The sequence below is a fragment of the Sarcophilus harrisii genome, chromosome 4 (genome assembly GCF_902635505.1).
Source record: "Sarcophilus harrisii chromosome 4, mSarHar1.11, whole genome shotgun sequence".
NCBI classification, from domain to species: Eukaryota; Metazoa; Chordata; class Mammalia; order Dasyuromorphia; family Dasyuridae; genus Sarcophilus; species Sarcophilus harrisii.
Genome location: NC_045429.1, coordinates 359223483 through 359243143, shown reverse-complemented (window position 1 = coordinate 359243143; position 19661 = coordinate 359223483). Strand labels below are relative to the sequence as shown.

General features: G+C 40.2%; 1 protein-coding gene across 5 annotated transcripts; it reads right to left on the bottom strand.

Moving 5' to 3' along the window:
- Positions 1 to 286: 286 nt before the first annotated feature.
- Positions 287 to 19661, bottom strand: LOC100916127 (death-associated protein kinase 2). Of its 5 annotated transcripts, none has more exons than XM_031966796.1 (12): positions 19631 to 19661; positions 18359 to 18502; positions 16201 to 16422; positions 15589 to 15727; positions 4132 to 4261; positions 3426 to 3474; positions 2952 to 2978; positions 2366 to 2518; positions 1745 to 1790; positions 1473 to 1562; positions 846 to 929; positions 287 to 573 (listed from the first exon to the last, which is right to left on the bottom strand). In XM_031966796.1, exons 2-12 carry the CDS (start codon positions 18418 to 18420, stop codon positions 493 to 495), a joined length of 1083 nt encoding a protein of 360 aa, XP_031822656.1. In that variant the 5' UTR covers positions 18421 to 18502; positions 19631 to 19661; the 3' UTR covers positions 287 to 492. The 5 variants fall into 5 exon arrangements, with proteins under 5 accessions (XP_031822656.1, XP_003768149.1, XP_012403637.1 ...); XM_003768101.3 differs by lacking the exon at positions 19631 to 19661 and adding an exon at positions 19004 to 19140; XM_012548183.2 differs by lacking the exon at positions 19631 to 19661 and adding an exon at positions 18859 to 18888.

Here is a 19661-nt window from a genome sequence, read left to right as displayed (position 1 = left end):
CAAGGGATCACAGAGGTCATTTAATCTAATTCCTTTCTGTTTTAGGTGGGGACATTGAGGACCAGAGGTTTGTTGATTTTCCCCAGGTCTCATTTACTAAACATTCACATCCCATGAACTTGGGATTTAAACCTAGGTCCTTTAACTCCAGATCCAAACCACAAGCTGCTTCCCTACCTAACTGAACCAGGTACATCCACCTCAGGGAAGAAAGAGAAAGCCCCTTCCTTCAACTTCCTTCCCGCCTCTCCCCACCCTTACCCCAAGATTCAGAGAGAATACAGAGTCACTGGGAGAATATCAGCTTCATGTTGAGTGAAAAAAACTGAAGCTGGAGAGTAGGGGTGGAGCATGGAAGATCAGGGGAATGAGGTATAGTAGCACAGAGTCACAGCATGCTGCCTCCCATTACCCCTGGCACAGCCCTTTGCTCCCTCCAACCAGGCAAAGAGCGTGTGAGCCAGCTCCTCCACCTATCCCCGCTTTCCAGGCTCAGGAGTAGCTGCTGTGTCTTCGGCGGAGGAGGGAGGCAGAGGGCATTGTGGAATCCTCTTGGTCGCTCTCACAGGCTCTCTGGATGAAGAGAGGCAAAGGGTGACCTGACTGTGGGGTCATGCCAGAGCTCCCTCTCTAGTGCTCAGGTCCCGGGGATGCTCAGGAGGACTCTATCCCTGCCATGCTGGGCCACTCAAGTATGGGATTCAGCTGGGGCCATGTCCATATGGTGCAAGTGTGCATAGCTGTGGAGATGCAGGCAGGCTGGGGGCAGCTCAGAGAAAACAAGAAGACTAAAGGGAGTTGATAAGGAAACATGTAGAGAGGTTGGGGTGGGAGGAGGGTCTCACCAGATCCTCATCCTCCTTGGCTTGGTAGAAGAGCATATTCATTCCACAGAAGTGACTACAGGGAGTGATCATGTGGCAGGAGAGCTAGAATGGGTGAAAAGAGGGAGGAAAGGGTCTCTATCAGCTCCACTCTCCTACTCTCATGTGGTGTACAAAGAGTCAGGAAGCCCAGGCTCAGAGCTCAGACCCAACACTAAACTGTGTGGTCATAGGCCAGTCACAATCTCTGCACCTCAGTCTGGTCTGTAAAGTGTGACTGGTGCTTGTCACAGGAGAAGTGTTTGGTAAACCTTAAAGTGACAGATTAGCCTCACTCCCATGCCCGCCTTTGAGGCCCCCTGACAGAGGTGGCTGGTTAAGGGAAAAAAGCGCTGGATTTAGAGGACCTGGCTCAGAGGGGCTTGGCTGCCGACTGTGAGACTTTGGGCTTAACTTCCTGGTCCTCTGTAAAAATGAAAGGGTTGGGCTGGATGATCTAAAGTCCTCCTAGCTCTACTTCCCATGGTCCTATGTATGATCCTTCCAACTGGGAGACTCTGGGGCTTTTATGAACCCGGGGGCTGAGCTGAAACCCCAAAGAACCCGAGGCTAAGTTAACAAAGGGAAACAGGCATCTGTGTGGCTCACCTTCCACTTACGCTGAGAATTGAACTTGCGGAAGTTAGTTATGTTGATCGAGGCAGACTCTCGATTCCTCTCCTGTTTTATGGTCAGAGGCTAAGAACACAACAGATGCCGACTCACTTAGTTGTCCTCCTGACCCCTGGCAGCCCAGGCTGGCCTGCTCAGCCCCCTCCCTTGCCCATCAACCCACTAGGGGACCATGCGTTCCACCCTGCATGCTTCCAAGCCTGGGGTTTTCAGGGTAGGAAATAAATCCACATTCTCATGCGTAATACCTTAATCCATGGGTGGAGGAGAGCTTGAGATGATGTCATTCGTTCCCTGTCAAGCAGAAAGAAAGGGTTGGCACAGCCCTAGATCCTTGTCCCCATTATTTCTTGGCACTTCCCACTCTCATCAAGCCAAATTGCTCCTTCCCCAACCCCATCTTCATTTTTCCCTCTGCCCAATTTCATCTCCAAGTCTATTCTCATGAAGGTTAGTCATTTCCTGAAGGGATAGGCTTAATTTCTCTCCACCCAGCCTTACTTCCTCCCCTCCATGAAAGGACTATAAATTTTAGAGAGCAGGAACAGACCTTAGACATCATCTAATCCAATTTCCTCATTTTCCAATGAAAAAAACAAAAGATTAAGTGACTTGCTCAAAGTCATCCAAGTAATTATTTCTAAGTGATAAAGTTAGGATTTGAACCCAGATCCTGATTCCAAATCCAGTATTCTTTCCATGGTATCCTTTTGTCTAGAGACTTTCTAGATCATTCAGCCTTGCCAGGTGGGAACCGGCAAAGGAAATAAGGCAGTGTTGAGATTAGGGCAGAAGTATTGAGACATACAGTTGGTAGAGAGAATGGAGGGGTGAAGTACAATGTTCAAGGGTGGATGCTCATTAGATACTTGGGGTTAATAACCAGCATCTGGCTGATGAAGTCCTTGGCTATGGCTGACGTGGAATTGAAGTAGGTGTCCTCATAGTCAAAAGTGCCTTTGATAATATTAGTGACAGTATCATTTTCCATTTTGTCCTGGAAAGGAGACACTCCGCTGAGCCTGTGGATCCACAGAGTGGGCAGAGTAGGTACATCAGAAGAAAGGAAATCATCAAACCTTCCCCCAGGAGCCCAGAAAGCTTGGTCCAATTCACAGAGTCTCAGAATTGGAAGGGGCTGAAAAGCTATTTAGTCAATCTAGGATCCCAACTACTTCACCTCAGGCTTGTAGTATTGCCTATGGAGACACCTAAGAACCATCTCCCATCACCTCTCCCTTTACCCATTCTTAGTCTAATAATACATCTTCCCTCTAGTGCCATCCCAACCTCCCTCCAGGGAATCCTCTTGCCCATGCTGACTGCTGGATGCTGACTGACTATGTTCCCCTTTTCCCAGCTCCTTTGCTCTCCCACCATGAGAGAAGCAGTTGGAGGGAAGGCGATGCTGTGGTGTGGGGGATGGTGGTGGGATACTGGGGAGGAAGTACTCACAGGATATAGGTAATGACACCAACACTCCTAGAATAAAAGGAGGGGCTGGATCAGAGAGGTGACTACTTTAGAACCTCAAGCCACAGATCACAATTTTCCAAATAATGGGGAGAAAGACAGCATGAAGAGGCTGGAAAAATAGAGCAAAGAAACATGGAGGCAGTAGAAGATAAGGTAAAGGAGGAGATAGGGAAAGGAAGAGGAAAGAAGGGAGAAAAGGGAGGAGAAAAGGAAATAAAACCAGACTTGGAGGAGAAAGAGGAAAAACTGGGAGGAGAGAAACAGGAAGAGGAGGGAGTGACAAAGAATCAGATCTAAGAAAAAAGAGGAAGGAAAAAAATACTGAAGGAAAGGTACAGAAAAAACACATGATCAAAAAGATAGAAGTCTTCCAAGTGGTAGAAACCCCAGTACCCTCCCTTCATCCTCCCCAGCTCCCTCCTCAACCCTTTCTTCCTAGCCCACAGCCCTCACCACATGTCAGCAACAACAGTGAGAGGTTCCAACTTGATCACTTCCGGAGCTGAAAGGGGAAAACGCTCATCCTGAGGGAGCCCAGGGTGGGGTCCTCCACTCCTGGTCCCCACTCCGCCCTGCAGCTCGGCTCCTGAGTACCTGGGCTAGGTAGGAAGCCCTGGCAGGTGCCAGACTGGAATTCCTATGCAGAGGAAGATTTGTGGGAAGGAGGAAGGAGCTGGGGCTGAGGAGGGGGCCATAAAGGATCAAGAGGGTGAGAATGATTCTTTAAGGAAATGGAGTAAAATATCTCACTGAGGACAGATGGAGAAGGGCTGAAACTGCAGCAAGGAAGGATGGTAGCTAGATAGCTGGGCAAGATATGAATGGTAGAATAAGAAAGCTGATAAGAGGAAAAAGCCTCATTGGCATTCATCTCTCAGTGGATATGAGTTCCTAGTAAAAGTATAAGACTTAGAAGGCTAAAGACTAAGGAAGGTGAACTTTTCCTTAAAAAAAAAAAAAAAAAAAACCCAAACCACTGCAATAAAACACTGGATTAAGGGACAAGACACCTTGATGAAAGGCAAGGTTATGGCTGAGATGACCTCGGGAAGGTCAACTAGTCCAAACTTAGTAAGTTGCAGACAAATAGGCTCTGGAAATTTGAAGGAAAAGCAAAGATGGAGAATCCAAGATCCTAGAGCCCAATCTCTCTACCTACCAACATACTCAGGAAGCCCACACCGACTGACGAGGCACATGTTTTTCTCAATTTTCTGGGCCATTCCGAAGCCAATTATCTTGATCTTAGGTTTAATAACATCTTTCTGCTGTAGCATGATGTTCTCAGGCTAGGGAGAGGGAAAAAGAAATTCTTGGCCAGCTCTCAGTTCTTACATCATCAATTCAAATTTACTCAACCTAGGTTTGCAGTACCTGCTATAGCCATAAGGGATGGGGGAAGTGCAAGCAATATTCTAATACTATCACTTCTTATGTCCCAGTTCTAGTACCCTGTCCAGCTCCCAAATCTATGGTGTCTCCAATAATAATAATCATGCACGTATATTTGCTTGTATATCTTTTTTCCCACAACCACCATCTAAACCTGAGTTCCCAGCTCCTGTTCTTTGCCCTTATTTCACCATCTTTGACATTGTAGTGTTAGCAAAACCTGTCCCCTATATCCATTCTATGTAAGGAGCGAGGTATCTTGTGAACTTTGGGAGTGACCTCTATATCCAATTGAAATATACCAGTTTTGTAGTATAGGCGCTGTCTTTATTTACTTGGATTTTATTTTGATGGGAAGGAAAGTTAAATATCTAGTTCACTAAGGGGGTTATATGATAATGAATAGAGATGGAGTGACATAAGCCCAACCTAATGTCAAAAAGGATTCATAATTCACTAAAAGTGAATTTGGGATTTAAAGAGTGGGCCAGTGATCTTGGCCCAGAGAACCCAAGTGAGTGAATCCCAAACTGGATTTGGTTATGCTTCTGGAGGCAATAAGAAATATGTCATAGAACACTTGGTCACCTCATCTTGTAATGTTCAAAATGAATAAAAACAACAAAAAGCAAAATGCCCAAACTCTTATATAGACACAGTTGCATTTTGCAACAAGGCGTCTTACAAAGGATGAAAGAGTATAGAATTTCTATTAAGTACTATAAAAGATCTACCAAATCAAATCAACTTATATCTTGATACATAGTGACTTCCATGTGAAAGCAAGGAAAAAATGTCAGAAAACATGATTAAGAAATGAAACTAAATGTTTGAGAGATACTCAAGTGTTATATCTGTATATCATGCTTTAAGAAAAATGTTAGAATATGCTAAAAATGGAATATAACAAACATTTTTACAAAATGAAACCAATTAAATCATAATGTAATTTATAATTATCAAAATTCTGAGTTCATGGACCAGCCATCTCTTAAAAATGTCTCTGGCTTTGCCCCTATGTAGGATTTTCTTTGGGAACATCAGAATTTGATTCATATCTCCTCTCTGTTCAATCTCTTTGCATTTCTTTGACCTTGCAGTCCCCCCCCCCCCTTTTAAAACTTAAATCCAAGAGTGTAAATCCAAGATTTGTATAAACTAGCCATTCAGTCAATATAGTGTTACACTGAACAACTCAAACTTAAAATAATTTCCTACCTTCTTAAGGTGAGTTCTGACATCAATGTCAGAATAAAGAAACACATCAAGAGGCATCACATATTCAGGGGAAGGAATTTAGTGTTGCTAGATCATCACCCCTAATAAAGACCTTGTCCTGGGAATTTTACACTTTGGTCAGGAAAGACTCCTCCTAGGATGTACTTGGGCACAACTGTTAAATTAATAGGAAATATCCTAAGAGTAATTTCTAAGTCCACTATATGTGTGCAAACTCTGTGTGTATGTGCATGTGTGTATATATGTGTGTGTGTATAACATTTACATATGTATATACAGTTAAGAAAAGATCCAGTTATTCTTTTGGTTTCTAATGTTTAACAGAAATGTGTTGTATTTTGCCAAAAAAACTTCTGTTGACAAATTTTGTTGTTTGTTTGTATCATGTGATATAACATAGTAGGCTCTCAGTTAATATTTTATTTAAAAGTTTTACTTCAATGTTCAATAGATATTCATCTATAATCATCTTTGTGTTGACTTCCCCTAATTTAGAAATAGATGTATTTGTGTCGTAATATGAATTTTATAGGATCCCATCTTATTTTTTCTTTCGTTCTCTTTTTTTCAAACAGTTCTTGTATATTGGACTTGTTCTTTCTTGAATGCTTGCTAGAATTCACTCATAAATTCATCTGGGTCCTAGGGTAGTTTTCCCCCCTTTGGGGAATTCATTTGTTTTTTTTTTATTTTTTTTCCCCTAAGATTCAGTTATTTATGCCCTTTATTTCCTGTTGTTACTTAATCTGGGCACTTTATATTTTTATAAATATTGAATTAATCCATTTTAGTTAAGATTGTCAGTTTTATTGGCATATAATTTAAAGTTTCTAAAATTTTTTTTTCACTTTATTGGTTGGGAATTCATCTTTTAATTTTTGATGCTTGAATAATTTGGTCTACTTTTAAAATCAAGTTAGTTAATGGCTTATCTATTTACCTTTTTTAAAAAAAAACAGCTCCTAGTTTTATTAAATTTTTTTTCTTTTAATTTTGTTAATTTTTTTCTATTTCTATTTTGGAATTTAATCAGATGGGGTTAATTTATTGGTTTGCTAGATTTTTAAAATTTTTTAATTGCATGCTCAATTCATTGATTTATTCATTTATTGCTGAAAATATTTAGAATTGTAAAATTTTCCCTACTGACTGCTTTGGCTGTGTCTCAAAAATGTTGACTATGGAGTCATTAGCTTTAATGAAATTTTTCATTTCTACCATTTTTTTTATTATAATAACTTTTTATTGACAGAACCCATGCCAGGGTAATTTTTTTTTTACAACATTATCCCTTGTACTCACTTCTGTTCTGATTTTTCCCTCCCACCCTCCACCCCCTCCCCTAGATAACAAGCAGTCCTATATATGTTGAATATGTCATAGTATATCCTAGATACAATATATGTGTGCAGAACCAAACAGTTTTCTTGTTGCACAGGGAGAATTGGATTCAGAAGGTAAAAATAACCTGGGAAGAAAAACAAAAATGCAAACAGTTTACATTCATTTCCCAGTGTTTTTTTCTTTGGGTGTAGTTGTTTCTGTCCATCATTGATCAATTGAAACTGAATTAGGTCTCTTTGTCAAAGAAATCCACTTCCATCAGAATACATCTTCATACAGTATCGTTGTTGACGTATATAATGATCTCTTGTCTACCATTTGTTTTTAATGTACCAGTTATTTAAAGTGATTATTTAGTCTCTGATTGATATTTAATTTTCTTCAATGAAGCTTTATATAAAATAATTTTTATTATGTTCGGTCACTAATGGATGTGTTTAATATTGCTTCTCTGTATTTGTGATGTTATTATGCCTTAATGGCCAATTTTTGCAGAAACGTCATAAATAGCTGAAGATATATACATTCCTTTCTATTTCCATTCAATAATTACCAGACATAAATCATAACCAACTTTTTAAAATTTCTATTAACTTCTTTTTCATTTATTTTTGTTAGAATTGTCTTAACTCTATGAAGAGTATACCAAGGTTCACCATCATCATAGCTTTTACTATCTATTTCTTCTAATTTAGCTTTTCCTTTAAGTATTAAGATGGTATGCCATTTGCTATGTTACATAATGAAAATTTTGATACTGTTAAGCAAAAATAATTTGATGTTTATCTCACTTTTTGTTGGGGCACTGACTGAAATCATGATTGTCATCCTTGCTTTTTATAGTTCAGCTGAGGCATAATATATTTTTGCCCCAACTACTTATTTTTAACTCTTTATGTTTCAAGTGGGTAGGTTGTAACCAACATATTTTAGTCGTCTTTCTAATCCATTTTGCTAACCTTTTCCATTTTATGGGTGAATTCATTCCATTCACTCAGTTATGATTGTTATTTCTCTCCATGCTATTTTCTTTTTTTTTTTCTCTTGTTATTCCCCACTTCCTCTTTATTTCTTTCTAACTGCTCATGATTCCTCATCCCCTTTCCAAGTTTAGGGTTTGTTTTGCTTATGGTTAATCCCTCCCTGCAGCTATCATCCTTCTTATATTCCCTTTTCTCCTCTTCCTCTTTTGTTTCTCTGTTGAGTTGAATGCATTGCAACAGCAAATTTTATATGTGTTCTGCTCTCTTTTGGCTAGTTCAGATGAAAAAGAGGTTCAAGCATTACCTATTTCCAACTTCATTCTTTACTTTTTGTATAGACATCTACTTGCATACTCTATGTGAATTAAGTTCATGTATCTTTTTCCCTCCTCTCTTCTTTCAAATCATCAAAACATGACAAGACCAGTCTTATGTCATTTGACACTTTCTATTACCCCTGATGACATTAGGGTTCTGAAAGAATTCTCCTAAAATTCTTTGTCCCCATTAGAATGTAAAAGGTTTGTCTTTATAGAGTTCTTTCTGGTCCCTTTTATTTGCCTTCTTAAAATTTCTCTTGACTCCCATGTTCTTGTTTTAAAGTTTCTATTCCACTTAGTCTTTTCCTCAGGATTTCTTGGAATTCCTATATTTCATTGTAGGCAATTTTTTTCCTTTGTAGAATTAAGTTTGTTTTGCTGAGTAGGTTATTCTTAGTTGTAGATTCTTTTGCCTTTTTAAATATCACACTGCCCACTCCTTTATAGTGGTAGCTGTTAAATCTTGTGTGATCCTGACCATAAGTTCCTTGGTAATTTAATTCTTTCTGGTTGCTGCCAGCATTTTTAAAATTTACATGCTTAGCATTTTAGCAATGATATTCCTGGAAGTTTTCATTTTGGGATTTCTTTCAGGAAGTAATTTACGGATTATTCTGTCTTCACTTTCCCTTCTTGTTTGATTATCTCTAAACAATTTTATTTCATGATTTTTTTATATATGATATCCAGGATCTTTTTTTAGTGCTGGTCTTTCAAGTAATCCAATGATATTCTCATTTCTCTCTCTCTCTCTCTCTCTCTCTCTCTCTCTCTCTCTCTCTCTCTTTCTGTGTGTGTGTGTGTGTGTGTGTGTGTGTGCTCTTTCTCCTCTTACTCTCTCTCTCTCTCTCACACACACATACATACACACACAATTGGGGTTAAGTAACCTTGTCTAGGATCACAGAAGTAATGTCTGAGACAAGTTGGAATTCAGATCCTCTTGATTCCAGAGCCACTGTTCTATCCATTGAAACACTTAATTGCCCCATAGTCCAGTGATTCTTAAGTTACTTCTCCTTAATCTGTTTTCCAGGTCTGTTGTTTTTTGCTATGAGACACCTTATATTTTCTTCTTTTTTTTTTCAATCTTTTCACTTTAATATTTCTTGTTTCCTAAAGTCATCATTCTATTTGGCCTATTGTAACTTCTGGAGAATCTACTAAAATTTGTGTTTTAGTTATTAATTCTCTTGTATTAAGTTATTAATTCTCTTTACAAGTTTCTTTTCCATAGTTATTTCTTTTCTAATTCTTTCCTCTTAACACTTCCATTTTATTTCCAACCAATCTTGTGGGCAAACTGGGTTATTTCCCTTTGAGGTTTGCTTTTAGGTTTTTTGAAGTTATTTTCTTCTTCTAGATTTGTGTTTTGGTTATTTCTATTATCATAATAGCTCTTTTGTCTTTATTTACTCATTCTGGTTTATGCTATCTCCCCTCCTCAGGGATAAAACTGAGTTGAAGCTTTTTGCTTTATCCCAGAATCCAAAGTCATCCCTTGACCAATATTGAGGCCCTGTTCTTCCTAATAATCCATACTAAGGCTTTTTTCTTTGGAACTGTACTAAAGCTTTTCTCTTTAGCCTACTGGCTAAATCCAATGTCCCTCCTTCTCTAGGTATTCAGCTCTGAGCAATGGAACCAAGTCATGTGCTGGGAAAGATTGGGGCAGGTAGTAGAAAAGAGAACTGAGATGCACTGCTTCTTTCTACTCTGTTACTATCTTTCTATCTATCTAGATTTTTTAAAAAATCTAAGTTGGTTTATGAGTTTTATCTGTAACCAAATTCGTCTTTTTATTCAATTCCTCTTTTTTTCCTAATCAGAACAGTTTCTATCTTAAGAATTTCATTCCTTAAAGCATCTTATCTTTCTTGGGCTTACTTCTCCAGTAGAATTTTAGGTTATAATCCCTACCAATCCTTTCTCTGAGGCTTTAAAATGTTCATCTTAAATCCAGGGTACAATATTAGGCTGTACCCAGCTTTCTTCTTCTTCCCTATCATAAATTCCAAGATACAGTATTATTTCAGTAATGAATTCTTCCTTGTTGGTCAGAACCAGGTAGCAAATATGAGCTCCCTATATTGCTTTCTCTACTTTTTAGGAGTTTGAAACTAACATAAAAACAATCCAAGAATGCATCAGCTGTTCTATTTTTGGAACATAGATCGATAGATGAAGTCTATGTCATGCTTAAGGGTAGGTCCTAAATTCCTCACCTATTTCCTCCTTCTAGATATGTGGTCTATGAAATATCAGCAAGACTCTCATTTCTGTTCCTTCCTCTCTTTGTCTTTACCCAGATATTCTCCAACATGTGTGCCCATGCTCTTCTATGATTTTATCTCCTGAATATATCTTTGTAGAAAGCTGAAACTATTGAGTCAATGCACTGAGGTCAGGACTGCCAAGCACTTAAGGCTAACTACCAATTGGACAATACTCTATGGGCATATGCTTGGAAAATGGTCCTTCCCACTATCCTGTGCTGGCTCCATGATTGGTGTATATACAGAGGATTGTAGGAGGGACTAGGGGGTGGGGTAAGATGAGCCAGGGTCACACTTTGGCAGCAGACAAGGGAGAAAGCGGTCGTGGAGATTCTGCTTCCATCCTGTTCAATCCTGCATCTAAGGACCAAGAATAAAGACTGAGGACTTTTGCTTATCCTGACTCTGACTGATTCTGAGGTATCTGGGATGCTAGAGCGGTTGTCACATATCTTCCTTTTATATAATGCCACTCTGTCCTTCACTTACACACTCTTATCCAATGCTTAGCACAATAGTTATAAGAACTATAAGGTTCTTATAGGACCTTAAATGTTTAGTGAATGAATGAATATGGTATACTTTTCTAATTAAGCAAGACTATATCCAATCAAATATGTTTTTTAAAATGAAAATGAAAAGATAACAGATGAAAACTAGATCAAATCTATCAGAATTTCTGTAACTAACAATTTTCTTCATCAATGACAGTGACATCATGGGTATATAGGTAGAAGAGACTTCAGTAACATCTAATTTAACTGCCTCATTTTACAAATCAGGAAGTTGAGACACAGGGACACAGTACCTTACAATCAGAGTCAGGATTTGAACCCAGGTCATCTGCCTCAAGGATTGATGTTTATTCCACTGCACCATGCTACTTCCTTAAAACTACACCTTAAGAGGTACTAAGAGGTTAAGTGGACATACCACATTCATACAACCATTATATGTAAATAAGTGGGATTTGAAAGCAAGTCTTCCTCTCTATGAGCTATTTCATGATCATCTAACAATTTAGATTCTACTATTTCAGTCTATGGTGTACCAAAAAAAAAAAAAAAAAAAAAAAAAGGTAGAGGAAATATGAATACTAAACTAGGACAAAGACAAGGCAGAAAGTACAAATAGAGGAAATTTGTACTGGAGGAGACCAAGTCTTGAGAGCATTGTTCTCAATTCTCAAGCTACTCATACATATTGTCAAGAAAGGAAGATATTACGGAATTTGGGGGGGGGGGAATCACATACAGTATTACTATCCCAAAAATGATGTTTAAGAGGACAGCAATAACTTTTAACTTAAATGCCCAGTTTCTCATCTTTATAAAATTTTAGAATGATCTACATATGTATCAAATGTTTCTTTGAAGAAAATAGATGAGAAGAGAACAGGTTGATTACTGCAAACAACACTTTACTACAAGGCACATCTTCAAAATCATGCAGCTGACTAAAAAGTGTATAAAAAACAAGATCCCGCTGTGCTTATTGTTTGTTGACTATTTTAAATAAAAGCATTTGACTCAGTAGATCAAAATGCAGTCTTAAAGGCTCCATTCCTACAGCATAGTGATTCCTTGATTGGTGCAACAATAGAGAATTTTGTTTGATGATACTGATTATCAATATCAAGCAAGACATAAAAAAGGGAGACATATGCTCACCAAAGGTGTTTGCGACTGTCATGGAAGATAGGTCTAATGCAGAATCCAAATGGAAAAGGTATTCCCTATAGATTGTTCTCCAGATGCTCCTGTTGGTGGATTACAGGATCATAGTTTTAGAACTGATAGGGACATTAGAGGTCATCTAGTCCAACCCATTCATATTATTGTGTTGATTTTATCCAGCCCTACCATAGAGCTTTCTAAATGAGATCTACAACCACTCATAAGTTTAAACTAACAATCCACATAGGAAAAGCCAAGTGGATGAAATAGGGATTTGAACAGACCTTATTGATTTGATTCATCAGTACATATATCTTAGATAAACACTACAAACAAACCATGAGCCTCATGAGACCAAAGCTTACTGGAGGAAGATTATGGGCTAGATTGTTTTAGGAAAACTATGCAACATTTATATGATCCCAAGTTACTCCCTGAAATTAAAATCCATTTTTAAACATCAATATTCTTCAAATGATGCTCAATGATTGAGCCACCAGATTGCAGCATATTACCAATGATTATTTTCATGAAAAATACATCATTTAGGAGATATATGTTCAAAAACAGGTGGGCTAGTCATACATCAGTAGCTAAAAGTAATAGATGAATAGTTTGAAGCTGAACTCTTTTTAACTATGATTAATCTTGGCCCTGGAAAAAGAGATGAAGAAAGTGTCTCCCCCATTTCATTATAGAGGTCAAGAGGACGACAGGTGCAAAATGATAACACTGTCATTCATAATTACTATATATCATTCATTTTGTTCAGTTCCTTTTCTCTATTACAAAAGAAGATTTGCTGAGCATTCAGGGATACTCATGTCTGAAAATGACATTGATTTTTAAAAACACAAAGCATCAATAAAACTTTTAAAAGACAGATATCTTAAGTGCTACACTGGTGCTCATAATATTGAAAAAGCTATAGAAAACCTTCAATATTTGGAACAGATGGGCAGCTATGTGGCACAGTGGATAGAGCACCAACCCTGAAGTCAGGAGGATCTGAGTTGAAATTTGACTTCAGACACTTAACACTTCCTAGCTGTGTGACCCTGAGGAAGTCACTTAACCCCAATTGCCTCAGGGGGAAAAATTTTGAGCAGATCTCCTATTTATGAAACAAAATGGACTAGTCACATGAAATAAAGTATGGATGTTGTACAATCTGCACACTGGAATTAGTACCCATGTTACTGAACTCATAGATTGACTGAAGCAGTAGGGAAATATATTCCCTTGAATATCCATGAATTCCATCCCAACATGTCTCAGTGATATTTCTTAAGAGAGCAAATAGTCTTCCTTACATTAGTATTTTTAGCTTCTCTTGTTTTCCCATACTTTACATATTGTACTTAAATTTCTGATGCCATGGATTTTACTGGTGAAACCTTTCTTATATTTGTATCCTTTGAATTACTGGAACTCTGTATTAAAATGTAAGCACTTAATAGTGTTTGCCTGAAACACTTTTTTGTTGCAGGTCCTATTTATTCTCTGTAATAACTTCTTTATATTGCAGGTAATTTTCTCTCACCCTTTTCAATTTAAAAGGCTTCCTAATCATATTTGAAAGATTCTGGATAATATGTAAATATATATATATATATATTTATTTGTTTTATATATATATATATATATATATATTTAGCCACATTCATTAAATGTACACCACTTCATACTAAGAGTATGCTCTTTTAAAACATAATCTAGAAATCTTATTTTAGATACCATCTCATGTAGTATCTAAAATATAGAAAAATCTCCTTCCTTTTCTAAAGTTTTCCGATTTCCTACATCTTTGCTCATGTTGCTTTCCACTGCCTGGAGTGCCCTTCCTTGTAATCTTTATTGCCAGTTGTCAAGATGAAATAAGAAAAATCTCCGAATAGAAGAGGAACTCAGAAGGTTTACAATCCAAACTATATCCAAACAGGAGTCACTTCTATGAACATTCCCAATATGTGATTATTCAGTCTGCTTTTAAAGATCTTTAGTGAGAAGAAACCTCCCAACGTAGTGCATTTCCCACTTAAAGAGCTAGAGTTCTTTAGGAAATTTGTCCTTTCATTAAGCCTAAATCTGTCTCTTAGCAATTTACATTGAGTTCAATGCTCTTTCATGAAGCCTTCAGCAAAGTAAGATTTCCTGCTTTTGTATTTCTATAAAACTCAACTTAAAAGTTGAGTTTTTATACTTAACACACATAGTAACGTTTATGTCTATATTGCCTAGATCATAATCATAACTCATGTTAACAATTGAAAAGCACCTAATATATGCGAGGCAATGTGATAGAATGTTAAATTGTCAAGAATCTTAGAGATTAGTCCAGAAGTTCTTAAACTGGGACCTGTGGACAGACTTCAAGAAGTCTCTGAACTTGGCTAGGAAAGAAATTCTATTTCTATTTCCAATAGTCTCCAAATTGAAATTTAGCCTTTCCTTCAAATGTTAAAAAATAACAACTACATTTTGGGATGGAGTGCATAGGTTTAACCAGACTGAAATAGAGACTATGACATAAATAAAGGTTAAGAATTCCTGTTCTAATCCAACTAAATTATAAAACAATTCAGGATAAGTAAGGATTATATTTTGAACAGCATGGTATCTATCATTTTCCCTTGAACACAGCAAATTTTGTTGAATCCAATTCAATTGGACATTTGCTTTTTAAGCACCTTCAACTATGTGCAAAGTATTATACTAAGTGAGAAGATACAAAATGAAAAGTAACAGTTCCTTCCTTCAAATTGGGGTGGGAGAATCATGTACACCAATATATAAACCAATAAATATAATACAAGATAAAGTATTATAGAGCAAAGGATAAATTGACAAAGTGATCTCAGAAAAATTGGAGAAAAGACATTACTTTATACTGGAAGGATAGGGGAAGATATGGCAAACATGGCACATGAGCTAAATCTTGAAAGAAAATTGTAACAGGCAGAGGTGAGGAGAAAGTTCCTTTCAACTGCATTATCATCTTACTAATAAACAACAAAAGCAGGAGATGGAAGAACAAGACCAAGGAATTTATATCAAGAAATCAATAATATATCAGTTTGACCACAATTTAAGAGTGTGTGAAAGAGAATTATGTAAAATAGTACTTGGAAAAAGTGATGAGGAGATTGTGGAGGATCTTCAGTGTTAATCAGAGGAATTTGTATCTAATGCTATATATAATGTATAACCTCTAAAGTCCCTGCCAATTCTAATTCTATGATCCCATGAGTCCTAGGAAGCCACTGAATTTTTTTGAACAGGGAAGTGACATAAATGAATGAATGTCGAATGAATTTCTTAACTTGGAGAAAAGGATCTCTAATCCAGACACCTGTAGTACTAATGTGATCAAAAGGGGTCACTACCTTGAGGTCAAAGTGCGCGATGTTCAAGGAATGCATATAAACCAATCCATCCAGGAGTTGTAACAGAAAGTCTGAGGCTTCAGGCTCTGACATTGACTCCTTTTCAGCCACAAAGTCAAAAAACTCCCCTCCCTGGATCCTGCAGGAAGAAAGAACATAGGTAGGGAGCAAACTAGACTTTACAAGACCTTCTTATGCCCCCAGTATTCTACAAATTTTCTTTGACCAGGAACCCTTTAACCAGGATTCCAAATTCTAAGGCCTAGTCATGTCTAATTTTTCTTTAAGATCCCCACAAGTTCTTTAAATACCCTTGACTTCAAAGATCCTTTATTCTTCCTTAGAATAGTCATGGATTCCCTCCCTCCCTTCTTTAAATTACTAGAACCTCCTTCAAGTTCTCCCTCATTCTCTCCTTGTACCCACAAAACTTGGTTCTCCCTTCAGAATCTCCCAGGATTCCAATTCCTTCTCAGATCCCCAAGAGCTTCTTCATAGACTTCTCAAGGATCCTATCATCTTCTTGGAACTTAAGATCCCTGAATCCCTTTGAGACCCTTCAGGCTTCCCTCCCCCTTTGGAGAAGCATGCTTCCCACCCCAGGACACTCACAGCTCCAACACCAGCACCATCTGGACCTGGCAGATGAAGACGTCATGCAGCTGCATGATGTGACGGTGTTGCAGCTGCTGCAGGATTTCCACCTCTCGATTTACCACCTTACGTTCTATCCCTATTCTGCTGCCTTTCCTCCGACGCATCCTGATGAATTTGGCCGCATAAGATATCCCTGAGGACCGTTCCCGGCATCTCCAAACTGTGGCAAAGTGCCCACTGAAGGGGTAAGAGAGTGTGGGGCAAGAAGTACCAGAGTGCTCTAATCAGTGTTTCTCAAATGGATCTTGGGCAAGATTCTTGCCTTGTTCATTCAGTTCCATTACCTGGGATGCCCTTACTTCCCCTCTACAATTATAAAGAAAAAAAAAATGCTAGCCATCCTTCAAGGCCCAACTTACATGTCACCTTCTTCACTCAGACTTCCCTGCTTTTCCTGGCAAGAAAATTGTCCTCCTTCCACTTGATTCCTTTAGAATTTTGTTGTAACATTCACAAGATTTTTTTTTTAGATTAGATGAAAGAGGAGATTCTTTGCCTCAATAGGTGCAACCTCAGTTAAACCAAGACCAATTGAAGACTTTAGCTTAAAAAGGCCAAGGGCTCCCACTGCATCCAGGGCCATCTCCAGTCCTCCTGATCTATATCAGGCCACTGGACCCAGATGGCTCTGAGGAAAAAGTGAGGCCAGAAAGGGAGGTATCACCTTCATGATATCATGGTCCTCTTGAAGAATAAAGGACCGACAACAAGACACCTCCATACTGCCTTGTACTATAGAGGTCTGTGCCCATCTTATAACACCTATAAGCTTGTAGGTTCCTTGAGGGCAGAGATCACATTTTATGCACTTGATAGTGAGCTAGTAGTCAATCAAGAGGTCAGACTTATATAGCCTGTTTTGCCACTAACTAGATGTGTGACCTTGGAAAAGCCATTTGGGTCTTTCAGTTTCGGTTTTGATGTGCTATAGCACATATTATTATTATAATTATATTATTATAATAATATAAACTTAGCATCCACAGAGTATATGCACTCAGAAATCAATTCAATAAATGTTAAGCATTAGTATAATGTGTGTGTGTGTGTGCTTGAAGTTTCACAGGCTTACTTATGGAATGCATAAATGTCAAGGCCTAAAGGGCAATGTGGCAACATGCAACATCCTAAAAGTGTTTCCACCAAATGTAAGCCAAGCAGGTACATCAATCTGGAATTTGGGTGCCTAGTCTAATCGCTCCAAAGTATTTGGGGGGGGAGGGGAAGATTTCGATATCTGAGTCTCCCTGTTGGGAATAACGGGAAGAGAAAATCAGGGGTCTGGTTTCAATAGAACCATACCAATCAACTAACAGGTATTTATTTTGTGTCTACTGATAACTCTGTGTAGAGGACCTACTGTAGAGCAAAGGTTGTAGTCAGAGGACCAGGAGCTCTAATCAGTGGAAAAATTCTCAAGTCTAATCTTCATCCTTCGACAATCACTCACAATTCAATCAATAGTTAATTGTATATAGCCCTATGCTAGAGTCTAGCATAGACTCCTAGAGTATAGGAGGGATATAAAGTCATGTAAAACAGAATCCTGTCCTCAGGCTACTTCCAGTATTCCGGGAATTATCATTCCATATTATAATAAGCGTCTGAATCTATAGAATTATCTGTTGAAATATTTGTAACAATTACCTGACTTTTACAAGGTCCACTTCTCGAGAAACCTTTTTACAAACAAAAAATATAACTAATACAAAGCAATCAATGTGATAGGTACCAAATGGGCGTTGTGGAAAGATGCTTTCTAGGAAAGCAAAGACGGGAAGTTAATTTCAGGATAAGGCAATAAGGAAATCAGAGAGTTGTAGGATGAACTGGTTCCAATTAATGCCTAGAGGAGGTTAGCGCCCAGGGAGGATATCCATCCATTCCCTCGGGACGTGAGAGAGAGCGTCACGCAAAGTTTAAATGAGCAGGGGCGTGCTTGCAGGGCCCACGAGCAGCTCGCGGAGCCGAGGGGCGGGGCTGCTCTGGGGCACTTGGACAACAGCCAGGCAAGGGCCAGCTGGGCTCGAGCCCAAAGCCGGGCTTCCAGCCCGGAGGCCGGGCATGCCCTTTCCCATGTGGGCCCAGGGGCCAGCCTCAGAGCCCATTTCACCTGCCCAGCTTATCCTGCAGCTCATACAGCTCCTCCACGTTGCCTGGTTGGACCAGGGACATGGTACCGGGCGTTCCAGTCCACAAGCACACTGTCTGCTTCTGTCACGGATACTCCAGCATCCTTCGCACTACCCAGCTCAGCCTGGGGAGAGAGGGCGCAGCTTGCCCACGGTCCCAAACAGCTCCCAGACGCCACAAACAAATGCAGGCAAACGCCCGGCGCCCCGAGGGGCTCCCGGCCGTGATTCCTCTCAGGTCCTGGGACCCCGAGAGCCAACCCCTACAGGGGAGACCCTCCGGCGAGCGGGGGACTCAGACTGGCCGGGCCTGCCCGCACGAGCCGGCGAAAAGGTCCTGGCCACTCTCTCGGACCCGTCCTCCCCTAGCTGGCCTCCAACAGTCCTGTCCGTTTTAAATCCCAAATGATACGAGGCTCTCCTTACACCCTCCCCCGCTGCCCCTCCCCCACAGAGCCGCTTCTCAGCCCCCTTTCCTCACAGCGCTCCGACGTCTCCCCCAGACGCTCCCTCTGCCCACTTTGGCCTCTCAATCCTCCCCAGCCCATCCTCCCCTCAGCCCCTCCCCCCTCATTTCATTGTGCCCCCTGCTCAGCCCCCCTTCCACAGAGACCCCGCCCCCTCACTGGACTCCTGGCCCAGCCTCAGGTCCGACTCCGCCTCCAACTTAGCAGCCGCCGGTTTGCACATAGGCCTAACGGCCCCGCCCCCTCCAACGGCCCGCGCGTGCCCAGAGCCCAGGCTGGGATGGGGAACCCGGGCGCCCGCGGAGGGGGCGGGCCCGCCAACCTCGGCGTCCAGACTGGACCGAGAACCGAAAGCCAATTAGGATGAGGAGCAGAAAAATAAGCCAATCAAAGGCGAGAAGCGAAGCTTCTAGGGCGGTCCTCGAGGGAGGAGCCAGGGGGGAAGAGGCGGGGCCAGAGGTTGGACGGCGCGGCTCGAGCTTGCGTGGGGTTTCTTCTCCCCTCGCCTGAGCGTCTCCTCCCGTGATTTCCCCCCACGAAAGCCGGCTTAGTCCATGAAATCTCCAGCCCTCTGGGGCAGCGGCTCTGACTGCTGAATTCAGCGCGCGTTTCCTGGATGCTCTCCTCCGGATTGGGGGCGGCGCGGAGTCTGGGACTCCAGACCCCCACAGCAATTCTCCGGCCTCCCGCGGGGCCCGGGGGGGAGGGGAGGCGGGGAATTTTCTCGAAAAGTCGCCCCCTAATAAGGGTGAAGGTTACCGAAAGGGAGTGAAAAGAGCGACACACCGTGGGGCGTGACTGAACCCGGTGGTTGAGC